The sequence below is a fragment of the Lagopus muta genome, chromosome 9, assembly GCF_023343835.1.
Source record: "Lagopus muta isolate bLagMut1 chromosome 9, bLagMut1 primary, whole genome shotgun sequence".
NCBI lineage: Eukaryota > Metazoa > Chordata > Aves > Galliformes > Phasianidae > Lagopus > Lagopus muta.
In genome coordinates, this window is record NC_064441.1 from 1,730,176 (window position 1) to 1,752,469 (window position 22,294).

Here is a 22,294-nt window from a genome sequence, read left to right on the forward strand (position 1 = left end):
CATGTCTTTTTGTTGGCCGGTGGTTGACTCGGTGATGTACGCAGCCAACTCAGTGTGCAATGCCTCCTTTGTCATCACCAAAAAGAGCCAAGCACGTACAGTTGTGCAGAGAAGACAGGACTGTTGTACAGCTACTTACCTGTAAGCTCATCATGTATGTATGACATGGACTTAAGCTATTCTTCTATACTAGCATTCAGCAGGCCGTAATATTGTGACTGTTGTTAGGCCCAGGCACACACATAGATGTTTCTATATTTTATTATCCATGCTGAATAGCTCAATGACTCCCCCGTGTCAGAAATTTAGAGAAAGAAGAATCTATGTTAAAAATCTTCAGCAGCATCTGAAATGTATGCAATATGGCAGCAGCTCCCCCCTGCCTTGGGGCTGTGCCCTGCTCTGTGGGCACTGTGTCCCTGCCCTGCTCTGCTCCCAGGAGCGGGGACCTTTGCCTTCCACATTTTCATTCCCCCCCAACCCCGTGACAGATTCCCCTTAGCAAAGCACTCGGCTGATGACTTATTCAGGGTGTCTGCAGCAAAGCATGAGACGCATCCAAATTCCATCCCCCCACCACAAATGTATTTTATTAAACTGACACTTACTTATTGTTGTTCTGCCCCTCCTTCCCCTGAAGCAGGCCAGGTGCTGAGAGCTCTCTTGGCATTTCGCAGCGTTTTGGGGCACTTTGGGGCCATTTTGCCACGTTGTGCTGCTCCAATAGCAAAGGCTGGCTCAGGTGGGAGTGCCTTGTGCTCACCTGCAATGGAAACTCCTCTTATTTAATTTGCTTTTTTTGGAATCTATGCAGAAAATATATATATAAATATATATAATAGTGGGGGTGTTCACTTGTCAGTATCTCCTGTTGTCTTGCTGCTGTACCTGCATGCAGTGATAGCTAGCTGCTGCTGTTGTATTCCTGCGCTGTGCTTTCACCTGTGAGGCCAACCCCCCATGGGGTGCAGATGGGGGGGCTCAGCCTGAAGCCCCACTGCAGAGATGCTCAGCAGGAGGGGTGGGCTGCTCTGCTCACTGATAAGTGCCTTTAATTCTCTGGAGGGAGCAGGCCTGTGGGCACCCAGCACCAGGACAGCCAGTGGAGTGTCCATCTTCAAGGGTTTGATTTTTTAACTAAAAAATAAGTTAAAGTAATTTAAAATATATATATAGTATTGCTGGGTAATTGCATCTTAGATCTCTGTCCAGTGTACTACAGTGTCATGCAGGTGTGTACGATGGCAATGCTGTGGAATGAATGGATTAAATGATGTTTTTGAAAGAAATGTGCCTTGTGTGGTTTTTGAACCGGGCCCTCTCACAGTGCCTGGCCCTGGCACCAAGATCATGCCAACGTTTGGGGATGTGCCCTGTCCTCGGGAAGCAGGGGGGATGGAAGGCATTGCCTCAGTCAGCACATCAGGGCACCTCTACACTGATGTGCCTACAAGCAGCCCTTGAAGCAGACAGCTTGACTTTAGGCTGAAACACAAAGATGCTCAGTGAGGCTAAGCTGATGAGGCTTAAACACCCTGAAGGTGTTCAAAGCCAGGTTGGATGGGGCCCTGGGCAGCCTGGTCTAGTATTAGATCTGCAGGTTGGTGGCCCTGCCTGTGGCAGTTGGATTGGAGCTTGATGATCCTTGAGGTCCCTTCCATCCCAAGCCATTCTGTGATTCCCCACAAGATGTGTTCTGTCCCCCAGAGCTGTCCCACTCCTTTGGCCTTGGGGGCAGTGGCTTCTTTTCTGGAGCATAGAGGGGGATGTTTTGCTTTTATTCTGCATTAGCTTTTATTTTTGACGTTTTCCTTCTATGAATGGATCATTTACATGGTTCCACTTAGGACTCCCATTATCAGTACCGTAATTGTAGAGCCAAATTCCCCAAAAGCTCTGGGTAAGACAGTTTCATTTCAGGGGCTGACATCAGTACAAGCAGTCAGAAGCAGTTTCTGTTGAGAGCATCACTCACCAGGATACAGGCAGCTAGCAGCCCACCCCAAAGTGCCCAAAACAGCTCGTAGGGACACCCAGAATGGCACAGACCCCAGCTCCACCAGGAGAAATAAAACAGTTTTTGTGATAAGCCACTTAATGCAATTTGTTAAGTTCCACGTGCATGGAAACAGGCAGATGCTACACGGCTGCCATTTGTTTCTGTTCTATCAGTGCCTCCATGCCAGCCTTGTGCTCCCTTGGGCATCAGCAGCTTAGACTGGGAAACAGAGTTTCAGAGCCTGCTTTGTAGTTATTGACATACATAGGATCACAGACTCACGGAATGGCTTGGGGTGGAACGGACCTTTAAGATCATCTGTTTCCACCATCCTTCTATGGGCTGGGGGCTCCCCCAGCTTAGGCTGCCCAAGGCCCCATCCAGCCCAGCCCTGAGCACCCAGGGATGGGACACTCCCAGCTCTGGGTAGCAATGCCATGGCAAGTTGTTATGGTCTTTTTGTTTCTTTATCTTTAATGCTAATGCAATAGTTGTGCAGGTAAGGACCTGCCCGTGTCCCATCCCTCTCCTGCTCTCCCCTTCAACCTTTCCTCCCTGAGCCCTACCAGAAAGAGACAACCTGCTGCCTTTTTCTCCCCTGCCTCCATTTGGTGTCACAATAAAACTTCGTTTTTTCCTTTTTAATTCCCTCTTTTGGACTCGGACTCACTTGTGTTTGAGAGCATTCAATGATACACACAATAACAGTAGGAAAAAAACCAAACAAAATAAACATCATGTTTCAGATGCTGCAGGGATAACTTCCCTGTGAAGATAAAGCAGCCCTTAGAAGCTTCCTGCCAGGCACATTTTATTGGGTTCCCCTTTTTTCTCCCTTTCCTTTGCATCCCCCAAGCAGCACTTGCTGCACAGCATTTCCCTGAGCACTGGGGGAACTTGTGGGGGAAAGCATGGAGAACTGCAGCACAACACACACACGCACAGCCTTCGGCTTTCATCCCTCCATTGCTCAAAGGGAAAGGACGGCAGGGTTCAGGAGAGCTACGTGCCACGGGGTCCCGGGAGGAGCAGCACAGAGGGCATCCCCAAGGAAAAGCCACCGCCTGTGCTGACAGTCGGAGCTCGCTTCCCTGCAGGAGCCCAGAGCAAGGAGTTTCTCTTCCTCCTTATTGTAAAGCAGAGCAAAACCCACGCATGCGGGACCCCGCTGCTGGGCTGGGAGCTGGGCTCTCTTCTCAGCACTGAGCTGGGTCTGCTGGTTCCTTTGCCAGCTGTGCCGAGCTCACCTCGAGCTCTGCTGTCACCAGCGGCCCTATGGATGGATGGACAGCCAGCAGGGACAGCTGCTACCACGCTCACCTCGCCCCTGGCTTCCTAACAGCAGTGCTTTAGGGGAAGGAGAACATCTTCAGAAGAAAAGTGAAATACACAGCAAGTTTATAAAAAAAGGGAATTTGCAGAGTTTCGTGTGGATCAGCCAGGCCAGCAGCAGCAGGCGTTTCCAGGCAGCTGCCAGATGTGGGTGTTGGGGCTGCCCCAGGCGCCAGCACCATCCCATCCCTTTATTCTTGCCCACACTTACCTCTCATAAGGGGATGAGGCATCCAAGGAGCAGTGTGTTTGTGCCTGATGTGTGCAAGGCCATGTTTCTGTATGCCCAGCCATACAGCTGTGTTCGCCCCTCTCCGTGGTTAAAACCACCCCATCTGGCAGTTCAGGGCCACAGAACCTAGGAGAGACAGAGAAAAAGGGATGTGAATGGGAAGGAAAAAGACACCCAGAGAGCAGAAACTATGCAGAGCCCGCACCAGCCACTTCCTGCCAGCCAGGCAGCGATGCACCCCTCTAGCTGTTGGCTTCAGCATTAAGCCAAAAGCCCCAGGCTCAGAGCAGGCTCACCCCCATCCCCAACCCTTCCCATTTTCTGTTCCTCCTCACACACCTGCAGTCACTTGTCCAAATCCACCAGGAGCACCTGTGTCCGCATGGTGCTCACTGCCAGCAGAGCTGTGGGGATCAGCTATCTGAATAGGAACCTTCCAAGTAAATTACCCAGAATCCTAGAATGGCCTGGGTTGCAAAGGAGCACAATGCTCATCCAGTTCCAACCCCCTGCTGTGTGCAGGTCACCAACCAGCAGCCCAGGCTGCCCAGAGCCACATCCAGCCTGGCCTTGAATGCCTGCAGGGATGGGGCATCCACAGCCTCCTTGGGCAACCTGTTCCAGTGCCTCACCACCCTCTGGGTGAAAAGCGTCCTCCCAGGAGCAAAAATAAAATAAAATAAAATAAACTATCCATGAGAGAAAGCCTCCACATGTTCTTGGAGCTGGGAGAAAAACACCAATGATTCAATGCAAGCATTTCTCACTGCAGCACTTTGCAGAACACAGAACCATAGAATGGATTGGGGTGGAAGGGGCCACAGGCATCACCCATTCGCAACCCCTGCTGCGTGCTGGCTGCCCCCAGCCCCATCCAGCCCCATCCTGAGCATCCCCTGGGATGGCTGGCAGTGCCTCACCATCCTCTGGTAAAGAATTTTTTTCCTAACATCTGACCTAAACCTCCCATCTTTTAGTTTAAAGCCATTCCCCCTCATCTAGATCTTTTTATGTAGCTGTGATCTACTTTTAAGCTTAGCTGTGATTTAATTTATCACAGCTTTACTATATACATATATATATATATAATTAATGCATAATTATAGATACATACATAATTATTACACAATTATACGTAATTATAATTACAAGAAATAGTGCCTTCATACAAACAACCCCTCTCTTCCAGCTGAGGATATGCCCACACACAGCACAACATCCACACAGGGCTCTGGGATTCAGCTTGTAGGAAGGGAGAGAGCAAGCCAGCCTGGCCACCAAGTGTCAGTGCCACTGCCACCCACTGTTACTGGAACCACCAAGGAGGAGCACCATCCAGTTGCCTTAACTGCAACCCCATTGCAGGGCTGCAGACCCAGAATGGCATAGTAGAACTGCACAAGTGCATAAAGGAGATAACCCTGCACTGCTTTAATAGCACAAGTGTCATCCCACCTCTATAATCCTTCTTCTGCCTGATGAGATCAGCATCTGAGACTAAGACATACTACGTAATAAAAAGCACATGGGCTTTCCTGTTTTAAAGAACTTCCTTTCATTTTTTGATGCAGCTGATACAGGAATATTCTCATTGCTAGACCCTAACGCCTTGTGCTTTGCTTTGAGCCAAACCTAAAGGAAACATTCCCTGTGTTCCCAGCAGGATGCCGTGTGCAGTCGGTTGCAGGAGGGCAGGGAGCTCAGAAAATGGCACAAATGAGGCTATTTGAAAACCATCATTTGGAGCAACACATCTGGTCAGGCACTGGGACAGCTGCCCAGGGAGCAGAGGGGTCACCATCCCTGGAGGTGCTCAGAACTGTGGGTATGTGGCACCTGGGGATGTGGACACGGGCATTGTGGAGGAGGGGTTGGGGAGCTGAGAGGTCTTTTCCAGCCTTAGAGATTCTAAAGGCAAAAGCTCAGCCTTCAGCTCAACACCAGGCACAGCAATGGAAAACACAGTCAAACTAGATAGTCATACACCAGGGTTCAGGCAAAGCATCTTCTGACACATCACCGCCTTCTTAGGGGAAATAAGATGTTCATTAAAATAAAATGAATCTGAAAATTCAATATAAAGAAAGCCCTTGATTCATCCTGTTGCTTTCTAAGTGCACAGGAAAACTCCCACTGACTTCATGGAAAGTTCTCCAGGGCCCCTTGGCAGGGCAGGGTGGGCGGCCGTCACGTACAGCACGAGCTAATGAATCCTTGGTGCCCCAAACCCACCAAGGCAGGCTTCCAGTTGGCTTATATGCACTGCTATCAACAGCATCTCATAGTTCTCATAGTAAAGCTTAGAAATGGAAAGCTTACTTATGTGTCAGACACATGCTTTAAACACCCCTGTTCTCCCTTTAAAGCCATCCCCCTGTTCACAGTTACCAGACAGCATAAAAAGTCTCTCCCCATCTTTTTGTACGTTCCCTTTAAGCGCTGGCAGAGGCTCCTTTCAAGCACTGAAGGAAGGGCAGCCCCACCCCCTCCTGTCCCCACACTGCCCCGATGCCAGGACCCCGCGGGATTCCCAGCTCTCAGCTCCCCGAGACACCAATACAAAGAAAAAGGGGAACTCCTGCTCCTCCACCGACATAAAAGCAGCGCAGCCCCTGCAGCAGCCACCGATCCCACATCAGTTTCATTGGGCAGAGGCATGGCAGAGCACAGCATCAGGAGCAGGGCAGCAAGGCTGAGGGTCGGGCACTGGGTGCTGCCAGCTTTGCTCTGCCTCCTGCTGCCATCCACGTGGGCACTGCCTCCTCCTGCCCACAACCTGACCAAGGGACTCAACTGCTCCAGGACACTGCTGGCCGCTGCCAACGAGGCACTCCTGCAAGTGCAGGTATGAGGGGGGAGGGATGTGCCCAGGGTGGAAGGGTTGGTGCTTGGGAGGTGCATAGCCAGGTAGGTGATTGCTGGCACCCAAGATGGTGGGGATAGTGGCCAGAACAGTGGGAATGGTACATACCTCAGCAAGCAGGAGACAGGCTGGGGATGGTGTCCAGGCAGATGATGTGCTGGTGAAGGCACCCAGGATGATGGGGATGGGTTCCTGATGCTATCCAAGCAGGAGAAATGTTGGAGATAAATCCCAGGCAGGCACGTACACACGCACTCAGCTTGGCGAAGTCTCCTTCTGAACTGCCAGCAGGCCTGTAACTGCTCCTAGTGCCCACCCACACCATCAGCAGCACCTGTGTTTGCACAGGTGTCTCTCAGCTCTCATCCATCTCATCAACCAATCGCACTGCTTGCTTTTGAGCACCTGTTTCTCTAACGCCTCTGCAGACACCTGCTCCCAAGCTCGTTGCGTTTGCATGCTGGTGTTCTGGCTTTGCTGTTACAGAGTCCTTCTGCCCCTAAATCCCCATCAAGATGAGAATTTCTGCCAAAGTCCCCTGCTAGAGTTGCAAGCTTCATCTCAGAGAAGCACGAAAGAAAACCACTAAAGAGTTTCCCAAAGTTGCAGGCTATCAGTGAGCACTGCCTCTGTATTTTCTTTTTTTCACTTTCTAGTGCTTTATATTCAGCACAATCATTTAGTGATTTTGAGATTCTCTATTTGCTGTTTTCTGAAGCTGAATCATTTACCCCTTTTTCCCCCCTTTTTAACACAGAAACAGGGAGTGCTGGGATTTGAATGCACCCTTGAAGAGGTTGATCTTGAAGATGTCACCAACAGCCAAATCAACACAATAAAATCCTGCACATCTGAGGATCCAGGGGTAAAACCAAAGCAGCCAGCTTTCAGCATCATATTTTCTCTAGCAGCCGTATAACACGTTGTCACTCAATGAACCTGTATCACTTCTTCTTTAATTTATTTGCAGGCTGGAAACTGTCCAGTACTGGAAAGTTCTACTTTAGATACGGTAAGCTGTGAGCTTCTATAGAGAACCTTTGTTTAGCACTTCTAGCACTTAGCAACAAGTTCCAGCGTCTCTTATTAATTCTGACTTTTGCAGAGCAAATGCCTGCAGGGGATCTACGAAGATCTGAAAACCTACAAGGCAGAGCTGAGGAACCTCAAGGATCTGAGGGTGCTGACATCCATTGACGACATGATGCAAGTAAGCACTTCCATCTTGTTCCTTCCATCTTTAATGGGGTTTTAGGAGCAGCGTTGCGTTGTGCAGGCACCGGGGAGCTGAGAATTTGGCAGGTTGATACTGGATTCCTAAGAGTAAAGCTGGAAGATGTTAAGAGCTTGTTTGTCCCTCCGCTGACCTCCCTCCCCACTGCAGGTCCTGCAGCCCCGCAGCCCGGCCGCGCCGCAGCCCTCGCCCAGCACCATCCTTGGCTCCTTCCAGGGCCGCATGCGGCTCTGCGGGGTCCTGCACGCCTTCTGCCTGCGTGCCGTCACCATCAGCAGGATGCTGGGCTACCTGAGTGCCCTCACTGCAGAGACATAAGAAGGAAACGCAGCAGCACGGCCGTCCTGCTGTACAGTTACTGATAAACCACGTTCTGCTGTCGGTGCCTTCGGAGCCAGCGCCTCCAACTTCTAAGCATGGGGACAATAAGCTGTATCGTATGAGAACGTTCTCAGACCACCAAATGCTCAGCTGTTATTTGTCTTCAATTTTATTTATTCAATTGTAAGCTCCTGAATTGGATATTTATAATAATCCTGGTTTATTTATGATGGTGCTCCTTATTTATTCTATTTATTGCCTAATAAAATTGAAGTTGACATAAAAGCTGCAGTGACCTTTTTTTGTTGTTCCTTGGGATATCACACACCTCAAGGAATGCAATATATTCTATCCTATGAACAGGACAGAATCGCATTGATCAGACTGCTAACGTATTCACAGAATCATTATGGTTGCAAAAGAGCTCTCAGAACCCCAGCACAACCCCAGCCCACCCTACCATGCCCACATCTCTCAGTGCCATATCCCCACAGTTCTGAACTCTTCAGAGAAGAAACGTTTCCCAATCCCCAGCCTGCTCTCAAATAAGCAGAGGACCGTGGCACCACTCAGCACTGGGGTCATATTTAGAACTCCCATTTTCCTCGTTCCTCACATCAGCTGTGTTCCTTGTGGCTTTGACTCTCCAGGGGGGTTTTGTATCAGGTGTGTTCAAGTTGCCACGTGCTGCCTAACGCACACATTTTGAGAGCAAAAGGTTTCAGTTAGGAAGCAAAATCAGCCAGCTTTGCAATATGTGCCCCTTTAGAACTATTTTTTGTTTGTTTGTTGCTGGAGCCACATCAAAACTACAGGCTGAAATTGGGTGTGCAGACAACAAAACCTCTTGTTGATGACAACTTACCTCCATGCTCCACAGCTACTATCTGATCCCTGCTGTGCCAGGCAGGCAGCTGGGCACAGCCTTTCCCCTCCATCTCTTCCATTGCAGGGAAAGTCTTCCTCTCTTCTTGCAAACCCATTTGATGTTGTGTGTTTGGAGAGATTCATATTTAAGAACCTATCTAAGAAATAACCACTGAGGATACGCAAACATCCCTGCTCTCAGTGCCATAATTGAGAAGAAATTAGCTAATTGGGTAGTGAGCTTACAAAGGTAAGGCATCACACCCTCCAACAAAAGCATTTGGTGTTGTGAATTACTATCTGCATGCACTAGAACCACTTGCTTGTGGTAAAACTAGCACTGATATTCTGGGAAATGTATCCCCCTCATGCTCTCTTTTATGAGATAAATTGTTTCAATCTTCAATAGGGCAAAACTGCATAATGTCACCTGCATTTTTATTATTGGTGCCTGCTGTTGCACATGGAGAACGACAGCTGTTTATTAACTTCTTAGCATACAGAGAGAACCCCCTGTCATTTTGAAACAAAAACTGAGCTTCAGTTGAAAACCCAGGGAGAGATGCTGAGACAAGCACCCTCCCACTCCCTTTTCCAAGCTCACCACTGCTCTGCTTGCTTATACAGGGTCTCTCACCACAAAAGCAGAGAGAAAGCAGCAGCTGACTTGAAATGTTGTAAGAGAAACTTCAGCAGCAATGAGAAGAACCACTGACCAGCAGGAATCTGCTTGGAGAGATGGGGACACTGGCATCGCCCCGGCTGCTGCTGCAGGGAGGATGGCTTAGGTTGGAAAGGACCCTAAAGCCCATCCTGTTCCAACCCCATGCTGTGGGCTGGTTGTCCCCACCAGTCCCCACCAACCACCCAGCTCCCCTGGGCAAAGCACCCTGTGTCCCTGATGGCAATTCTCCTTTGCTTGCCTCAGAGAGAAGAGCCAAGGGCAGCTCCACAAGCTGTTCCTGTGTCCCAGTGCGTGTCCCCTAAATCCTACAGCAGCAGAAGAGCCCACAAGGGATGCACAAGGGATCCCCAGGAAAAGGCCTGACCAGAAACACCATCTGACCAAGGAGAGGAGCACAAAGGGGTGAGAATATGGCTTGTGACATACAAGCAGCAGACAGCTGTATCTCAGCAGACAGCTACAATTTAAACAACAAAAAAAAAGCATATTAAAAATTACACATAAATAGCCAAAATGTTCTCTTTTTAATCCTTATATTTAAAAGTATGTTTGTTTGTTTGTTTTTCCATAAACATACACAGCAGGAGATGATGAAAAGAATCACGTCTGCAAACAGGACACTGTCTGGCCATCATTCTGTTTAGCAAGTAACATTATTTTCATATCTTTCACAACTGTGTGCAACAGGTCCTGCCCTCAGGATAACAACCATCTTGGAGACTCTGATTTTCTCTATTTTAGCTTAAGCCCCCCCTTATATTCAAGTTAAAATGAATCACGTAAAAAAAAGTATAAAAAGTTCATAGTACAAAAAAAAATAATCATACAACATAAAAAAAAATCTCATAAAAATTGAGACAGACTGTACAGAGAGAAGAAAATCCCACAGAAGATTCAAAGCTGCCTGCAGTTCTTAATGGTGCTACTGTGAAAGTCTTCGGGTTTAAGAAAACAGAACCACAGCTCAACATGAGTGCATGGGGATACGTACAGTGGTTGTGTATAAACAGTGATTCTGCAAAGGAATTGAAGGAGTTTGTCCCTGATCCTAGGCACCTCTGAGCAATACAATGTACCTCATGATTGTGAGTTTCATTATTTTAAGGGGATGAAAGTTTTGATACAACTTTTCTCCCTTGTCTTTCCCTGATTCAAATAAAAATGTTTCAAGATAACAGTCATATACCTGACAAAGGTAAACCCATTTCTCCCAGTGCTCGTTGTCTTTTACGACTGGCTCAAACACGACAAGATTCAGTGGCAGCTTTCAGTTTTGGGCACATCAAGCCTGGCACTTCCATCCAGCTGCAATGACTGGTATCCAAACTTGTGAGTAATGATTCCCAAAATGCTACTTACACTTACGTAGGTGCAAAATTTCATTCACATTTCTTTTGAAGACACTCTAAACTTTCCGCTGACTGATTACGATTTGGATCTTCATCACAATGAAATCCCAGGAAAATAGCTTGAAAAGTTTAACCATTTGGGTGGGGAAAGTTCCTGAGCTTCTCATCAGCTTCTCCAACTCATCACTCAGCCAAAAAGCCTGGGGAAATGAGCACGCACAAACACATAGATATTATTTCATCTCTAGAGGTCATTACAGTATTGAATGACAAGTTCATAAAAACCTACAGCAGTGCAGGGCCATGGCAAAAGACATGTCTCAAGGGTCAGATGAGTGAGGGAATGTCAGCAGTGATCCTCACTGTGAAGCCAGGTTCCTTTTATGGAGAGTAAAGTGGGAGTAAAGTTTTGCTAGTTCCAAAGCCAGAATTTGTTTGTTATTATTTCTTTGGAGTTCTTATTTTTTCTTTTGACTCCCTCACAAATACCAAGAATTTGCTTGAGCATCTAATGCCCATTAGTCCTTGAGCATACAATGCCCATTAGTCCTAGGTCCCATCAGGTTGAGAGGATTAGGTCATGGCCAAGTATTCTGAATGTAGGCAGGAGAAAAACATTACTCATTTTATAATATAATATCATTTTCTGAAGGGAAGTAGGAAAATGTCACAAGAAAGAAAATTGTCATCAATATTAGAAGGGAAACAATTTTGAGTTACACAAGAAAATGCACACTGGGTATTTAGTGAGCTCTCTGGCGTGTCCTCTTAAAACACATCTGAAACTCAGCGATGTAATTGCACAAATACAATAAGCTGATACCTTCTAGTGCCTGCACTATTTCATATGACACTTTTTCACGGAGCCTATTGCACAAGGCTTGTGCAGTTCCATTGCTTTGCTCTCTTTCTCTCCACTTGCTTAACATCAGAAATTTCTGGATGTTGACTGCCTCTTCGTTTGCTTGAATCTGCTGAATGTCTTTCATTTCCATCTGAAGACATTCAATGGCAATTTCTTTCCACTCCACGCCAAACAACTTTGCAATTACCATCAGCTGTCGATCAGTTAGCAAGCTTCTGCTTTTAATTCCATCTGAAAAGACATAAAACAAAAATCAGATCTAATATTGCTCATCTGATTAGACTTTCAATTTAATGACGCTATTGATGCTGTGCAGGGGACATAGAACAGTGGGGATCTTATTAGCCAGGCAGTCAAAACTGGATTAACTGCAGCCGACCACTGCAGAAAATCACCTGAAGAACTCTGAAGGCTCATAAAGACACCAACTCCTGAGTAACTGCAAGGTTACATGGACCAAGCACTTTTCCTTTCCTCGGTCACCATCTACTCATAAACTGAAGCTCTGAATGATGAAAGCTCTCCCTCTGGTGGCTACATGCACCATCAGTAAATACCTACATGGGTATTTTTGCTTTATTCCCGGGCTTGGCGTTCTAAATGGTACAGAGATGCTTACCTGTATAACTGTTAGACCTTTGCTTTTTGCTACAGTGTTTCTCTTCTTCAGAAAAGCTGTTGGTTGATTTCCGCCTTTTGACGCCTAAGGAGCAAAGCAGAATTGATGTTAATTTATTCATTTCACTTGCAGATCACTTGAGCAACAACAGCAAGCAGGGCTCGCAGAAAACAATAAAATCTGAATCAACTTCAAATTCACTTACTGCTTGGAACTCTTGTTTGCTCATTTTTGTTCTGATCGTAATGTATCCAGTCACCTGGAAAACAGTTTTCAAAGAGAAACAAAGGGTGAAGTAGGAATCACAGGATCCCCATTGCTGTGAAGGTATTTAACCAATTTCATCTACAGGCAGCACTACATCCCGGCTCATGCTTCTTGTCAGCTGGAACAAACTGCTATCCAAATCACAACATGCTTACTTTCTCTGAGTTTTGCTTTCCACACAACTGCATCCGAGTCCAGTTCAACCAAAGATAAGGTGAAGTCATCAGGTTTCTCAAAATAGACTTCAATGTAACTTTTCAGCTTCAAAAGAGATCCATCAACAAATTCAATTTCCTGTAAAACAGCAATATTTTTAAGACAGGCTTTCAACCAAACATAAATTAAACAGGAGGGATGCGGATGCAGACCAAACTCTGGTCTACCCAATGTTTTGCCATTGACTTCAACAGTGTCAGGATTTCATCCCCAAGCTTTAGGTCTCTAAGAGGCAAATGCTTTCTACAGAGATGGCAAATGAATTCTGAAAACTGCCCTTACAGCCAGTGCATGCCCTGCACTCAGCAGGAAAGGGAAAGTATTTTCTGTCATGTTTCCAATCAGGCTGTGATGTATCAAATGATGCTTACATGGAGAACTTACCTCTGGAGTTATTTCAGCTTCTGGTTCACAAATTAATCTGTATCTCTTTCCGTTCTGTAATAATTTCTGGCACACAGGGGGCTTGTCAATTTTAATGAATTTCTTTTTGGAATGTTTTACTGCTCTTGATATATCCTGAAATGTTAAAAGCATGATATATTACTCCTGTCGCTAAGGGACCTTATATTTACAACCCACGTTGCTCCTCACAGCTCCTTGTGTCCTTCTGCACCCATCCCTACAAAATGCCACACAGCAAACCTTACAAAATGCTCCATATTGAACACATTACTTGTGGGGATAGTGAAGATTCCCTAAAAGACAGAGAATTATGCTAATTTAGTGAAATCAGAAGGGCTTCACAACCCAAATGGAAGCAAGTGTTATTAGCTGCTGTCCCTTCCCATGCTGGCCTATGAGGGGATTGCTGAGATACAAGTGGTGCAAGTCCTGAGCTCTGTGAGTTTTCCAAGAATATCCCTTGGACTCACAAGGATAATTGAGTCCAACTTCTGGCTCTGCATATGACCACACAAACCCAAACCCTCTATTTAAGGCTGGTGTCCAAAAGCTCCTTGAGTTCCAGCAGCTTCAGGCCGTGCCCGCTGTGCTAGGAAGCCTGTTCCATGCCCACTGCCCTGTGGTGAAGAACCTCTTCCCAGTTTTGGTGGCAAATTTTCATTTTTCATACTTGTCATAGCGCCATGTGAACAAACAGCTGCTCACATATCAAACCCTTCCCTTCATATTCAGCTTACGGTGAGAGAACACCTGCCACGGCAAACCCAACCTTGATGAAGGAGTCGTTGTTCGTCGCCACGTAGACCCGGAACAGCAAGGAGGGGTCGTCATCGATGGCCTTGTAGAGGATGACAGCTCCGTGGTACAGCAGGGGCTCCTCACTGCGGATGAGCGGCCCGACGGGGGACAGCGAGCTGACCAGCCACCGCACATGTGAGGCCGAGAAGTCCGTGGACGGCTCCATGGCCACACCTGCACCCTTGATGTGCAGCACCTTGAAGGCCGGCTGGGAGCCACCATCTGCAGGGACAGTGATGGCACCGTCAGCACTGCAGCCTGCTCCAGCCTGCCCAGCTCCATCACAGCACTTACCGCCGAGGCAGAGGGAGTGTGGGAAGGCGATGGAGGTGAGGGCGGAGGGCGCCTCGCAGCGCACGTTGAACAGCGGGCCGCCTACCACCCACGGCGCCTTTACCAGCCCGGCGTATTTGCTCCAGGACAGCAGGGAGTAGTTGATGGTGACCGCCTTGTTCACCTCAAAAATCAGACCGGTGACACTGCACTCGTATGTGCCTTCTGCATCCAGCTTCATCCTGCCCGGACAGACCCACGTTGCATTGCATGATTGACGTTGTAATCACTTACAATTATTAACTATTGCAATGAGATGCAGAGGAAGCCACCATAAGAGCTGTCAGACAAGGATCTACAGGCAGCTGGCATAAACTGCTTATTTTTCAAGATTTGGGGGCATCTTTTTTCACTGCTATAAATGTATTTGCGCAGCAATTTTTTTCCCCATTTAATTGGAAGGGAGAAGTATCTTGATCAGCACACCATAAATGCATACCCATTAAACATAAATGTATACCATGAAAAAAACCAAACATACAAATATTGTCCTCCAGAAAGCTTCCTAGGGGTCACTTGCTCCCTCTGGGCCTATATAAACAGATAAAATAAAAACACATATTTAAGAAGCTGGTGAGAAAGTAGCATTACAATTTGCAGGTTCTCTCATGCAAAACGTGTGGGTTTCTTTTTCTACACCTACATTTTCCTTTCTGCAGTGCTCACAGTGGGGCAGACAGTCCGCTCCTGGTGAGAAAACAGGAAAATCAGCTCATTAAAACCAAAGTAATTAAATGCTCAGGGAAAAAAAAAAGCAACACCTTCAGAGTTCTCTTACCATCTGATTCACTGCAAACTGGCTGCGATTCTTTCTTTTCTTGCTCTTCATCTGCATAAAGAAGTGTTAAAACTTCTCGTTAATACTTGTTAATAGCAAAAGATCTCACTGAGAAGGGCCACCCGTGGCTTTTACACAAGGGAAAGGACAATGAGGACAGAATGGGGATGGCTGTCTCTGCTCCAGGCTCTGCCCATCCCAGCTTTATGGGATTTGCCGTGTTTGCACTGCTTCTGCCCACGGGGCTGTGCAGCGGTGCACTGTGCAGCAAATACATCCCATAGCCTGCAGGCAGCACACTCTGCATGGACAGCCCACCCATTCCATTCCCCTGCTTTAACAAAGGAATACTAAGGAGAGTATTCTCAAGGCTTCAGTTCTGTGCAGCTCCACACAGCCTGGGCATGAAGCTGGGCACCTGGATACAGGATTTGTTGAAAGCTCATCACTCTCACAACTTGCCCACAGTACTGGGAATTTTTCAGGGTGGGGGAGGACCCATCCCCAGGATGGTATCACCATGCCCAGCACCAACTCCAAACACTGAATGGAAGCTGTGCACCACCTCAGTGAGAAGGGAGCCATGCTACAGCAGCACACTCAGCAAACCCCAACACAAAAGTAAGCAAGCAGAGCGGAGATACAGGGGAAAAGTTTTTGGCCTGAAGGGTTGAATTGTGCAAAACTAACGGGCACAGCTCCTGCCATGAGGCATTATGAAATACAAACAGCACCCAGCAAATGTGGTCCCTGCAGAAAGGCTGCCCAACCAGCCTGCTATATCAGCACCTCCCAGGTAGGCAGATGGGACAGAGGTGGACAATCCATTGTTATCTATGGGAAGTGCCTGGAAAATATCATGGAAACACCAGTGAGCTGGATCCCAGCCTGGAGCAATGCTATTTTGGGCATGGAGCAGCAGCTGGGATTGCTCTGAGTGCTGTGCAAGAGAGGAAGCAGGGCTGAGCAGCACAGGCTCACGCTGGCAGCGCTGTTAATTAATTACCAGTGTTCTACACGCATCCATTCGTACCACGCATGCGCTCTGCCTGCACAACAGTGCTCTCTGCAAGTCTTTGTGCCCTGAGGGGCAGAGGTCACCGGCTGTGCCGGCACCCATCACTGCTGCATGCCCTCGTGCATCCTGGAGCAAAGCCCTCATCCCTATCGGCTCCCAGACGTCTCCCAGAGCGGATATGGGAAAGAAAGAGCAGCACACTCACCTGACTGCCTTGTGTCCGACTCCTCTGTATCTGATGAGAAAAAAGCTTTCTCATTATGGAGTAAAGACGATCGACGTTGGGTGAAAGCAGGATAAATAAGCTGCTCGTGGTATAACCCACACAAGTGGAAACCCACAGCCTCCTCGCCAATAACAAACGCTTCCTTCAATTCTTTCCCCGTCCATCCTGTTTTGCCACTTTTGCTGCCAACTGTTCAGATTTATAGCCTCTGTGGACAGCGGCTGTGGTGTACAAACATCTGCACGCATTGTGTGCGTGAGGCCAATGCCACACGAGCTGCTGACCCCCATTACTGCAAAGCCCAGCACTGAGTGGCTGTGAAATGATGCACTCACATAAATACCATTCTGCTTTTCAACATTCAGTCACTGGCTTAACAGTTCTGTACAATAACTTGGAGACTACTCCCAAAGAGGGAAGGATAAAATAAAAAAAAAAGTGGTTTTAAACTGAATTTACATTTTCAAAAGAGAGAAAATAAGTAAACTGCAACATAATGCCCACCTGAGTCATCTTCTGAGCTGCTGCTGGAGCTGCTGCTGGGGCTGCCAGAGCCACTGCCGGAGCTGCCCTCTCCTGAACGACAGGAAGAATTAAAGAAAGCAGTGCCAAGAGTAAGAAAGAGATGCATTTAGAAGTTTAAATGCATTAATCTGGTGGGTGTTAGGTAACATGACACAGCAGGAAAAGCAATGAGCCATGCTCAGGCAGCAGAGATCAGCATCAGAGATCTGGGGTTGCTCAGAACCTTTGAAGGTGTGTGTGATGCTCAATTGATGTATGATGTCCCAGACAACCTGAGGCTGTCCTGGAGGTCCCTGCACCCCCACATTTCAGCCAGCCAAATTCTATGGTTTCCTGTGGGAGAGGCACCTACAGGTGTGTACAACCGTGCTGTGATCCGGGGCTGTGGATGTGCCATGCACACTTCTAATAAAAGTCTTCTTACAAATCTCAAAGTCACGCTCAGGAGGGGGTAGGGGGTTTCTGGTCCCACAGCTGCTCACCTGCTGGCAGCTCCTCCGCACAGCCTGTGCTCTCCTCACAAGAGGTCTCCAATTCTGCAAAAAAAACAGCCAGGGGTTACACATGCATGAAAAAAAGGAACTTCTGTGCACATACAGTCAAAGCTCCCTCGCCTCCAACGTCACTTTTTATGCAGGCTCTGTGCAGAAAGAGCTGACTGAGCCACTGCCGTCTGTGTGACAACCTCCACCACTTCCTTGAGCACCAAAAACACAGCAGCTTGTATTGCTCTGAATCAAAGTGCAGCTGGGCTGGTCTGCAAGGCTGTGCAAAGGCACAGAGGGTATGCAGCCTTGCAGTGGGAGAGCAGAGGGCTGCAAGGAATGGAGGGAGGAGGAGGAACAGACAGATGGACGCCGACCCATGCACCCACCAGGTTGAGCATAGCAATCCATAGCTCCTGAAACCCAATGGACATGAAAAAATGGAAAGAAAACCAGGCTGACATTACAGAATCATGGAATCAGAGGGGCTGGAAGGGACCTCTGGGAATCACCAAGTCCAGCCTCCCTGCTGCAGCACGTTCCCCACAGCAGGCTGCACAGGAATGCATCCAGGTAGGTTTTCAATAGCCCCAGATGTGGCCACATCAGAGCAAAGGGGAGAACCTCCCTTAACCAGCTGGTCCCACTCTTTGTAATGCACCCAGGATACCATCAGCCTTCTTAGCCATGAGGGCACACCTTTGCAGAGCTCCTTTCCAGCAGTTCAGCCCCTAGCCTGTACTGATGCAAGCAGCTGTTCCTCCCCAGCTGTAGGACTCTACATTTGCACTTGTTGAGCCCCATCAGGTTCCTCCCCACCCAACTCTCAGCCTGTCCAGGTCTCACTGGTGTGCCAGCCACTCCTCCCAGCCCCACATCATCACTGTAAGAAGTGGCAACAAGGGACAATGGTTAGTGGGTATGGTGGTGACAGGTTGATGGGTGGACTTGATCATCTTAGATGGTCTTTTCCAATCCTAATTATTCTGTGATTCTGTAACTGCCAGCCAAGAAGAACTGCAGAGACACGCCAAGGACCAGCATCCCCTGTCCTCCATCCCGCCCCAGGGATCCCAACCTCAGCATTCAGAGCAGGCATTACAGATCTAGCAGAACAAAAGCCCTCTCTCTATGATCACACACTGAATTTTCTGCACAAGGTCTCTGGCAGGACCAGCACTGCTGGTGGTGCTCACTGAGCGCTCCAGTGTGGATGCACAGAGGTTTGGCAGTCACCTACTGAACTGTCAATGCAAGGCCAATTCCTCTCCTGGCATTTTTGCACTATGCAGATAACAGGGAACGAATAAGTAAGAAAGGAATACGAATTTCAAAACTAAGTATAATGTCTCAGAGATCCTACCCATGAAATTAAAGCATTGCATATTGACTTTTCTATAGGCAGTAGTCATAAAGTGGTGCTTTTCAATCTGGAGAATGGGAATTTGTAACACCCAGCCCATTGAAGCCCTGTATTTCTCAAAGTTACTGTACCGTGCTCATCTGCAGAGAGGGATTCGATTCCGCTGGAAGACAAAATGGGAAATACATGAGAAGACCTGGCAATCCTTCACTATTTTTTCATCCAAGCCAAAGAATGTGAGGAAAGCAAGCAGGTTTTAAGGCAAGTTGAATAGTAATGACAGGGGGTGGTGCTTAAAAATGTATTTTCTTAAATATGCTGCTCGTGGACTTCAGCTCTTGCCCTTGTCACAGTGCTGGGGACACCTGGCTCTGACAGAGGGGTTTCCATGAGGTCAAGCCTTGGTCCCCAGCCCCTTTTTCTCTCAGGAAATGAAAGGAGTGAGCACGAACAGGAGACTAATCAACAGTCCCTGGTGGTTTTCAGGCCTTTGCTCCATGTTCAGGCATGGAAGAGCAGCAGGATGCAAACATTATTCATCTTCTTCAGCAAAGTACGAAGCTCAGACAGACCTGATGACCCAGAAGTGGCAAATGGCTCCCATCTGACCACCAGCTGGTGGCCCATAGCAAACCCAGGCATATCTTCATTGTCCTTTCTCTCCTGAGAAAGGAGATTTACTATTTCCAAATTTTAAGGACCAGATGTGGAAACCTTTCCATGGAGCTCCAGAAAGTCATCCCAGAATAACCATCAGTGAGCCAGCAGGTGACATCCATCTGTGCTTCACTTTGCAATCAGAAGCAAACACCCAGCACGTCTGCCTTCCCAGCAGCAAGAAAATAACCTTTACAACTTCAGGTTGAGAAGCAAGGAAGGGAGAAGGCAAAGAAATGTGAGCAAAACGGAGATGCTGCAGTTGGATGAGGAGTCTGGGCGAGAGTTCTGCTGGAAGGGGAATTGTGATCACACTTGCATCTTGCAAAAACTACACTGAGAGTATCTGCAAGGCTGGGAAAACACTGTGCAGCTTCGCTAAGTGCTGCCTCGCTAAACAAGGTTTGCCTGCAGTTGGCTGAAAGCCCTGCTTTGCACTCCTCATCAGCTGAAAAAACATGTATTGTAGAAGAAAAAAAGAGTGGGAAAAGCAAAACAAAACCAGACCTATTCAGTGTAACAGATTTTGTGTCACGATCAATTAATTACGGAATTACTCCGGGGAAGAAATGCAGTTGCAGCCTTGTCTCGTGTCACGTGAGAGTTGCGCGGTTCTGTTGCTCAGCCCTCCCCAAAGGAAAGCATAACAGCTTAACCACGTTTTGCAGGGAGAAGATAAACACTCTCCTCCCAGCGCCGTCACACAGCTGCTGCCAGCTAGGGAAACGGCCAGAGTACAGAAGGGCTGGCGGAGAATGGGGTCGGGGGCAAAACCCCACTGCGGGGAGCAGGGATGTGGAATGGTGACATGGAGCAGAAATGCAGAGCGGGAACGCTGTTGGCTCACTGAGCGCTTTTGTCTGCTGGAGGAGATGATGCTGGGGATGGCGGGCAGCAGCATGGCCGGGCCCTGGTCTGAGAAGGGGGGTACGGAGAGCAGGTGTAAGGCCGGGATCCTGCACCTCACGTTCCTGGGGGCTTCCTGGGAGGGTGGGAAGGGCGACCTTGGGCTTGGACCTGAGCCAGCAAGGGGGAGGGAGACGTTATTGGGGTGCAGCGAATGGGGAGATGGAGAGTGGTGGGACGAAACGGGTGGGGATGGTGCTGGGAAGGGGGATGAAGGAGACGGAGGATGCTGGGGGATGGAGGTGGAAGACGGAGAAGGGGAGCGTGCTGCGAGGGGGGGAGGGGTTGGGGTACCGGGGGGGATCGGGAGGGATGCCGGTGGGAATTGGGAGGGGCTGGGAGATCGGTCTGGGGGGCGGGGGGGGGGTGTTGTTGTGAAAGGATTGAGGGCGCGGGAGGGTCGGAGAGGTGCGGGTGGGGGGTGGGGGCATAGGGACGGGAACGGCGGGAGGACGCACGGCCGGCTGGGGGGGGGAACGAGGGATGCTGGGGAGGGGCCGCGGGGCGGGAGGACCCATCTCCGGGTCCGTGGGGCGCCGGGTCCCGCTCACCTGTCGGGCTCCGGGCAGCGGCGGGCCATTGCGGCGGGAGCAGCCGGGCGGCGGGAGAGAAGTAAAGCGCCACCTCCGGGGTGAGCGGGGGGGCCGGGGGGGGGGGCGGGCCGGGCAGAAGGATCGCTCCGCCCCGCAGCGTATGGCTGCCCTTGTGTCCTGTGTCCCCGGTTATGGGGGCTGGGGGGAAATCAGGAAGATGCTCGGAGGGAGCGGGTAAAGGAAGGAAAACGTGAGCGGGAGCTCCCCGCTATGAGCCGAGCGCTGGCGGCAGGCAGCGCAGCTTGGGTACTGGGGGGAACGAGAAGTGCCGGCGTGCCGCGATCTGCCTCTGCAGGAGATGCTGGCAGAGCTGCTAATGAAGGAGAAGCATAAGAAAAGGCAATAGGAGAAGAAAAAAAAAAAAGAAAGAAAGAAAAGATAAAACCTAAAACAAGCCAAAACTTGCAGAAGCGCAGCAGGGAAGTGGTGATGAAAACAGGATGAAACGAGGTGCTGCACAAGAAGTGCTCCCGGAGCACCTGGGCTGCCCTGTGTGCGGGGAGCACCGCACAGCCGCCTGTCTGCTGTGATGGCCACTTCCCGCACTGATGCAGCTCTGCGTTGCCCCACCAGGGCCGGCGGTCCCCACATCTGCAGACCTGCAGGTGCACTCAGACACACCCTGTGACAAACCCCATCCCCGAGCCTTCCCCAGACCCAGCAGCCCCAGATCCAGGGCTCCCGTTGCTGTTCCAAGGTCATATTGACACCTCCAGGCCACCAGGATCCTCCCAGCAGAGCTTCCAGCAGCGCTTCTAGCCCCGACCCAGGGCACACCATCATGCTCTTGTTTCAGTAACCCAAACGCAACACCTCCAGATGCCCTCCTCTGCCAGCAGCACTGGGGATAAGATCTGGGTGCTGGCTGGCAGTAGTCTGCTTTCAGGACTTCCTCTCACTGGTAACATGCTGCAACAGTCTGCCCATGCAAGATGTAGATAAGTCTATAAGCTTTATCAGTAAAACTCACTCTGAAGAGTGTTATGAGTGCCCTTGGAGTGCTCACTTTCCACATTCTGCCATCAGAAGGACGAATGGAGAGCTTCCAGAGATTCCAGAGCTGCTCCAGGGTTTAATGGGGAGTGTTATTGCCCTCGAGAGGCTCTGTGATGCTGGAAAATCCCAAATACATGTACAGAGGTTGCAGGAACAAGCTGGGGGGGCTGGGCTGCAAAGCTGTGCTGAAATAAAATCCATTTCATGCAAAACTCTGGAGAAGCGACACACAGGAGTCGGATGAGGAAGAAAGAAGGCTGTGTTACTGCAGGAAATCCCCTGGCAGGGAGCACCGCTGAAAGGAGGCAGAAAAGGCTTGGTCCCCACGTGCAGGAGCAAAGAGCGATGACGTTTGTTGTAAC

At 49.0% G+C, this 22,294-nt stretch overlaps 2 protein-coding genes across 3 annotated transcripts; one reads left to right on the forward strand and one right to left on the reverse strand.

The window, feature by feature from the left end:
- Nucleotides 1–6,059: 6,059 nt before the first annotated feature.
- Nucleotides 6,060–9,909, forward strand: IL12A (interleukin 12A). Its single transcript, XM_048955165.1, has 5 exons — nucleotides 6,060–6,408; nucleotides 7,184–7,291; nucleotides 7,397–7,438; nucleotides 7,532–7,636; nucleotides 7,811–9,909. The coding sequence occupies exons 1-5, from the start codon at nucleotides 6,220–6,222 to the stop codon at nucleotides 7,976–7,978; spliced, it is 612 nt and encodes a 203-aa protein (XP_048811122.1). The 5' UTR covers nucleotides 6,060–6,219; the 3' UTR covers nucleotides 7,979–9,909.
- Nucleotides 9,910–10,034: 125 nt separating this feature from the next.
- LOC125697668 (NACHT, LRR and PYD domains-containing protein 1a-like) lies at nucleotides 10,035–20,983 on the reverse strand. 2 transcript variants are annotated; one of them, XM_048955163.1, is made up of 15 exons: nucleotides 20,895–20,983; nucleotides 18,912–18,943; nucleotides 17,415–17,468; nucleotides 16,912–16,983; nucleotides 15,164–16,416; nucleotides 15,029–15,072; nucleotides 14,867–14,916; nucleotides 14,347–14,567; nucleotides 14,024–14,274; nucleotides 13,234–13,368; nucleotides 12,789–12,927; nucleotides 12,572–12,625; nucleotides 12,367–12,450; nucleotides 11,706–11,978; nucleotides 10,035–11,082 (listed from the first exon to the last, which is right to left on the reverse strand). In XM_048955163.1, the coding sequence occupies exons 8-15, from the start codon at nucleotides 14,564–14,566 to the stop codon at nucleotides 11,066–11,068; spliced, it is 1,173 nt and encodes a 390-aa protein (XP_048811120.1). In that variant the 5' UTR covers nucleotide 14,567; nucleotides 14,867–14,916; nucleotides 15,029–15,072; nucleotides 15,164–16,416; nucleotides 16,912–16,983; nucleotides 17,415–17,468; nucleotides 18,912–18,943; nucleotides 20,895–20,983; the 3' UTR covers nucleotides 10,035–11,065. The 2 variants fall into 2 exon arrangements, with proteins under 2 accessions (XP_048811120.1, XP_048811121.1); XM_048955164.1 differs by lacking the exon at nucleotides 20,895–20,983 and having other exon boundaries at nucleotides 18,912–20,412.
- Nucleotides 20,984–22,294: the final 1,311 nt, after the last annotated feature.

What these genes read in the sequence shown, in the direction of transcription:
- LOC125697668 (XM_048955163.1), bottom strand. Translation starts at nt 14,566, where the DNA reads ATGAAGCTGGATGCAGAAGGCACATACGAGTGCAGTGTCACCGGTCTG. An exon ending in ACACTCCCTCTGCCTCGGCG is followed by an intron (nt 14,275 to 14,346) that starts GTAAGTGCTGTG and finishes CTGTCCCTGCAG; the next exon opens with ATGGTGGCTCCCAGCCGGCC. An exon ending in AAGGTCTAACAGTTATACAG is followed by an intron (nt 11,979 to 12,366) that starts GTAAGCATCTCT and finishes ATGTCTTTTCAG; the next exon opens with ATGGAATTAAAAGCAGAAGC.
- IL12A (XM_048955165.1), top strand. Translation starts at nt 6,220, where the DNA reads ATGGCAGAGCACAGCATCAGGAGCAGGGCAGCAAGGCTGAGGGTCGGG. An exon ending in AAAGTTCTACTTTAGATACG is followed by an intron (nt 7,439 to 7,531) that starts GTAAGCTGTGAG and finishes TGACTTTTGCAG; the next exon opens with AGCAAATGCCTGCAGGGGAT. An exon ending in CCATTGACGACATGATGCAA is followed by an intron (nt 7,637 to 7,810) that starts GTAAGCACTTCC and finishes TCCCCACTGCAG; the next exon opens with GTCCTGCAGCCCCGCAGCCC.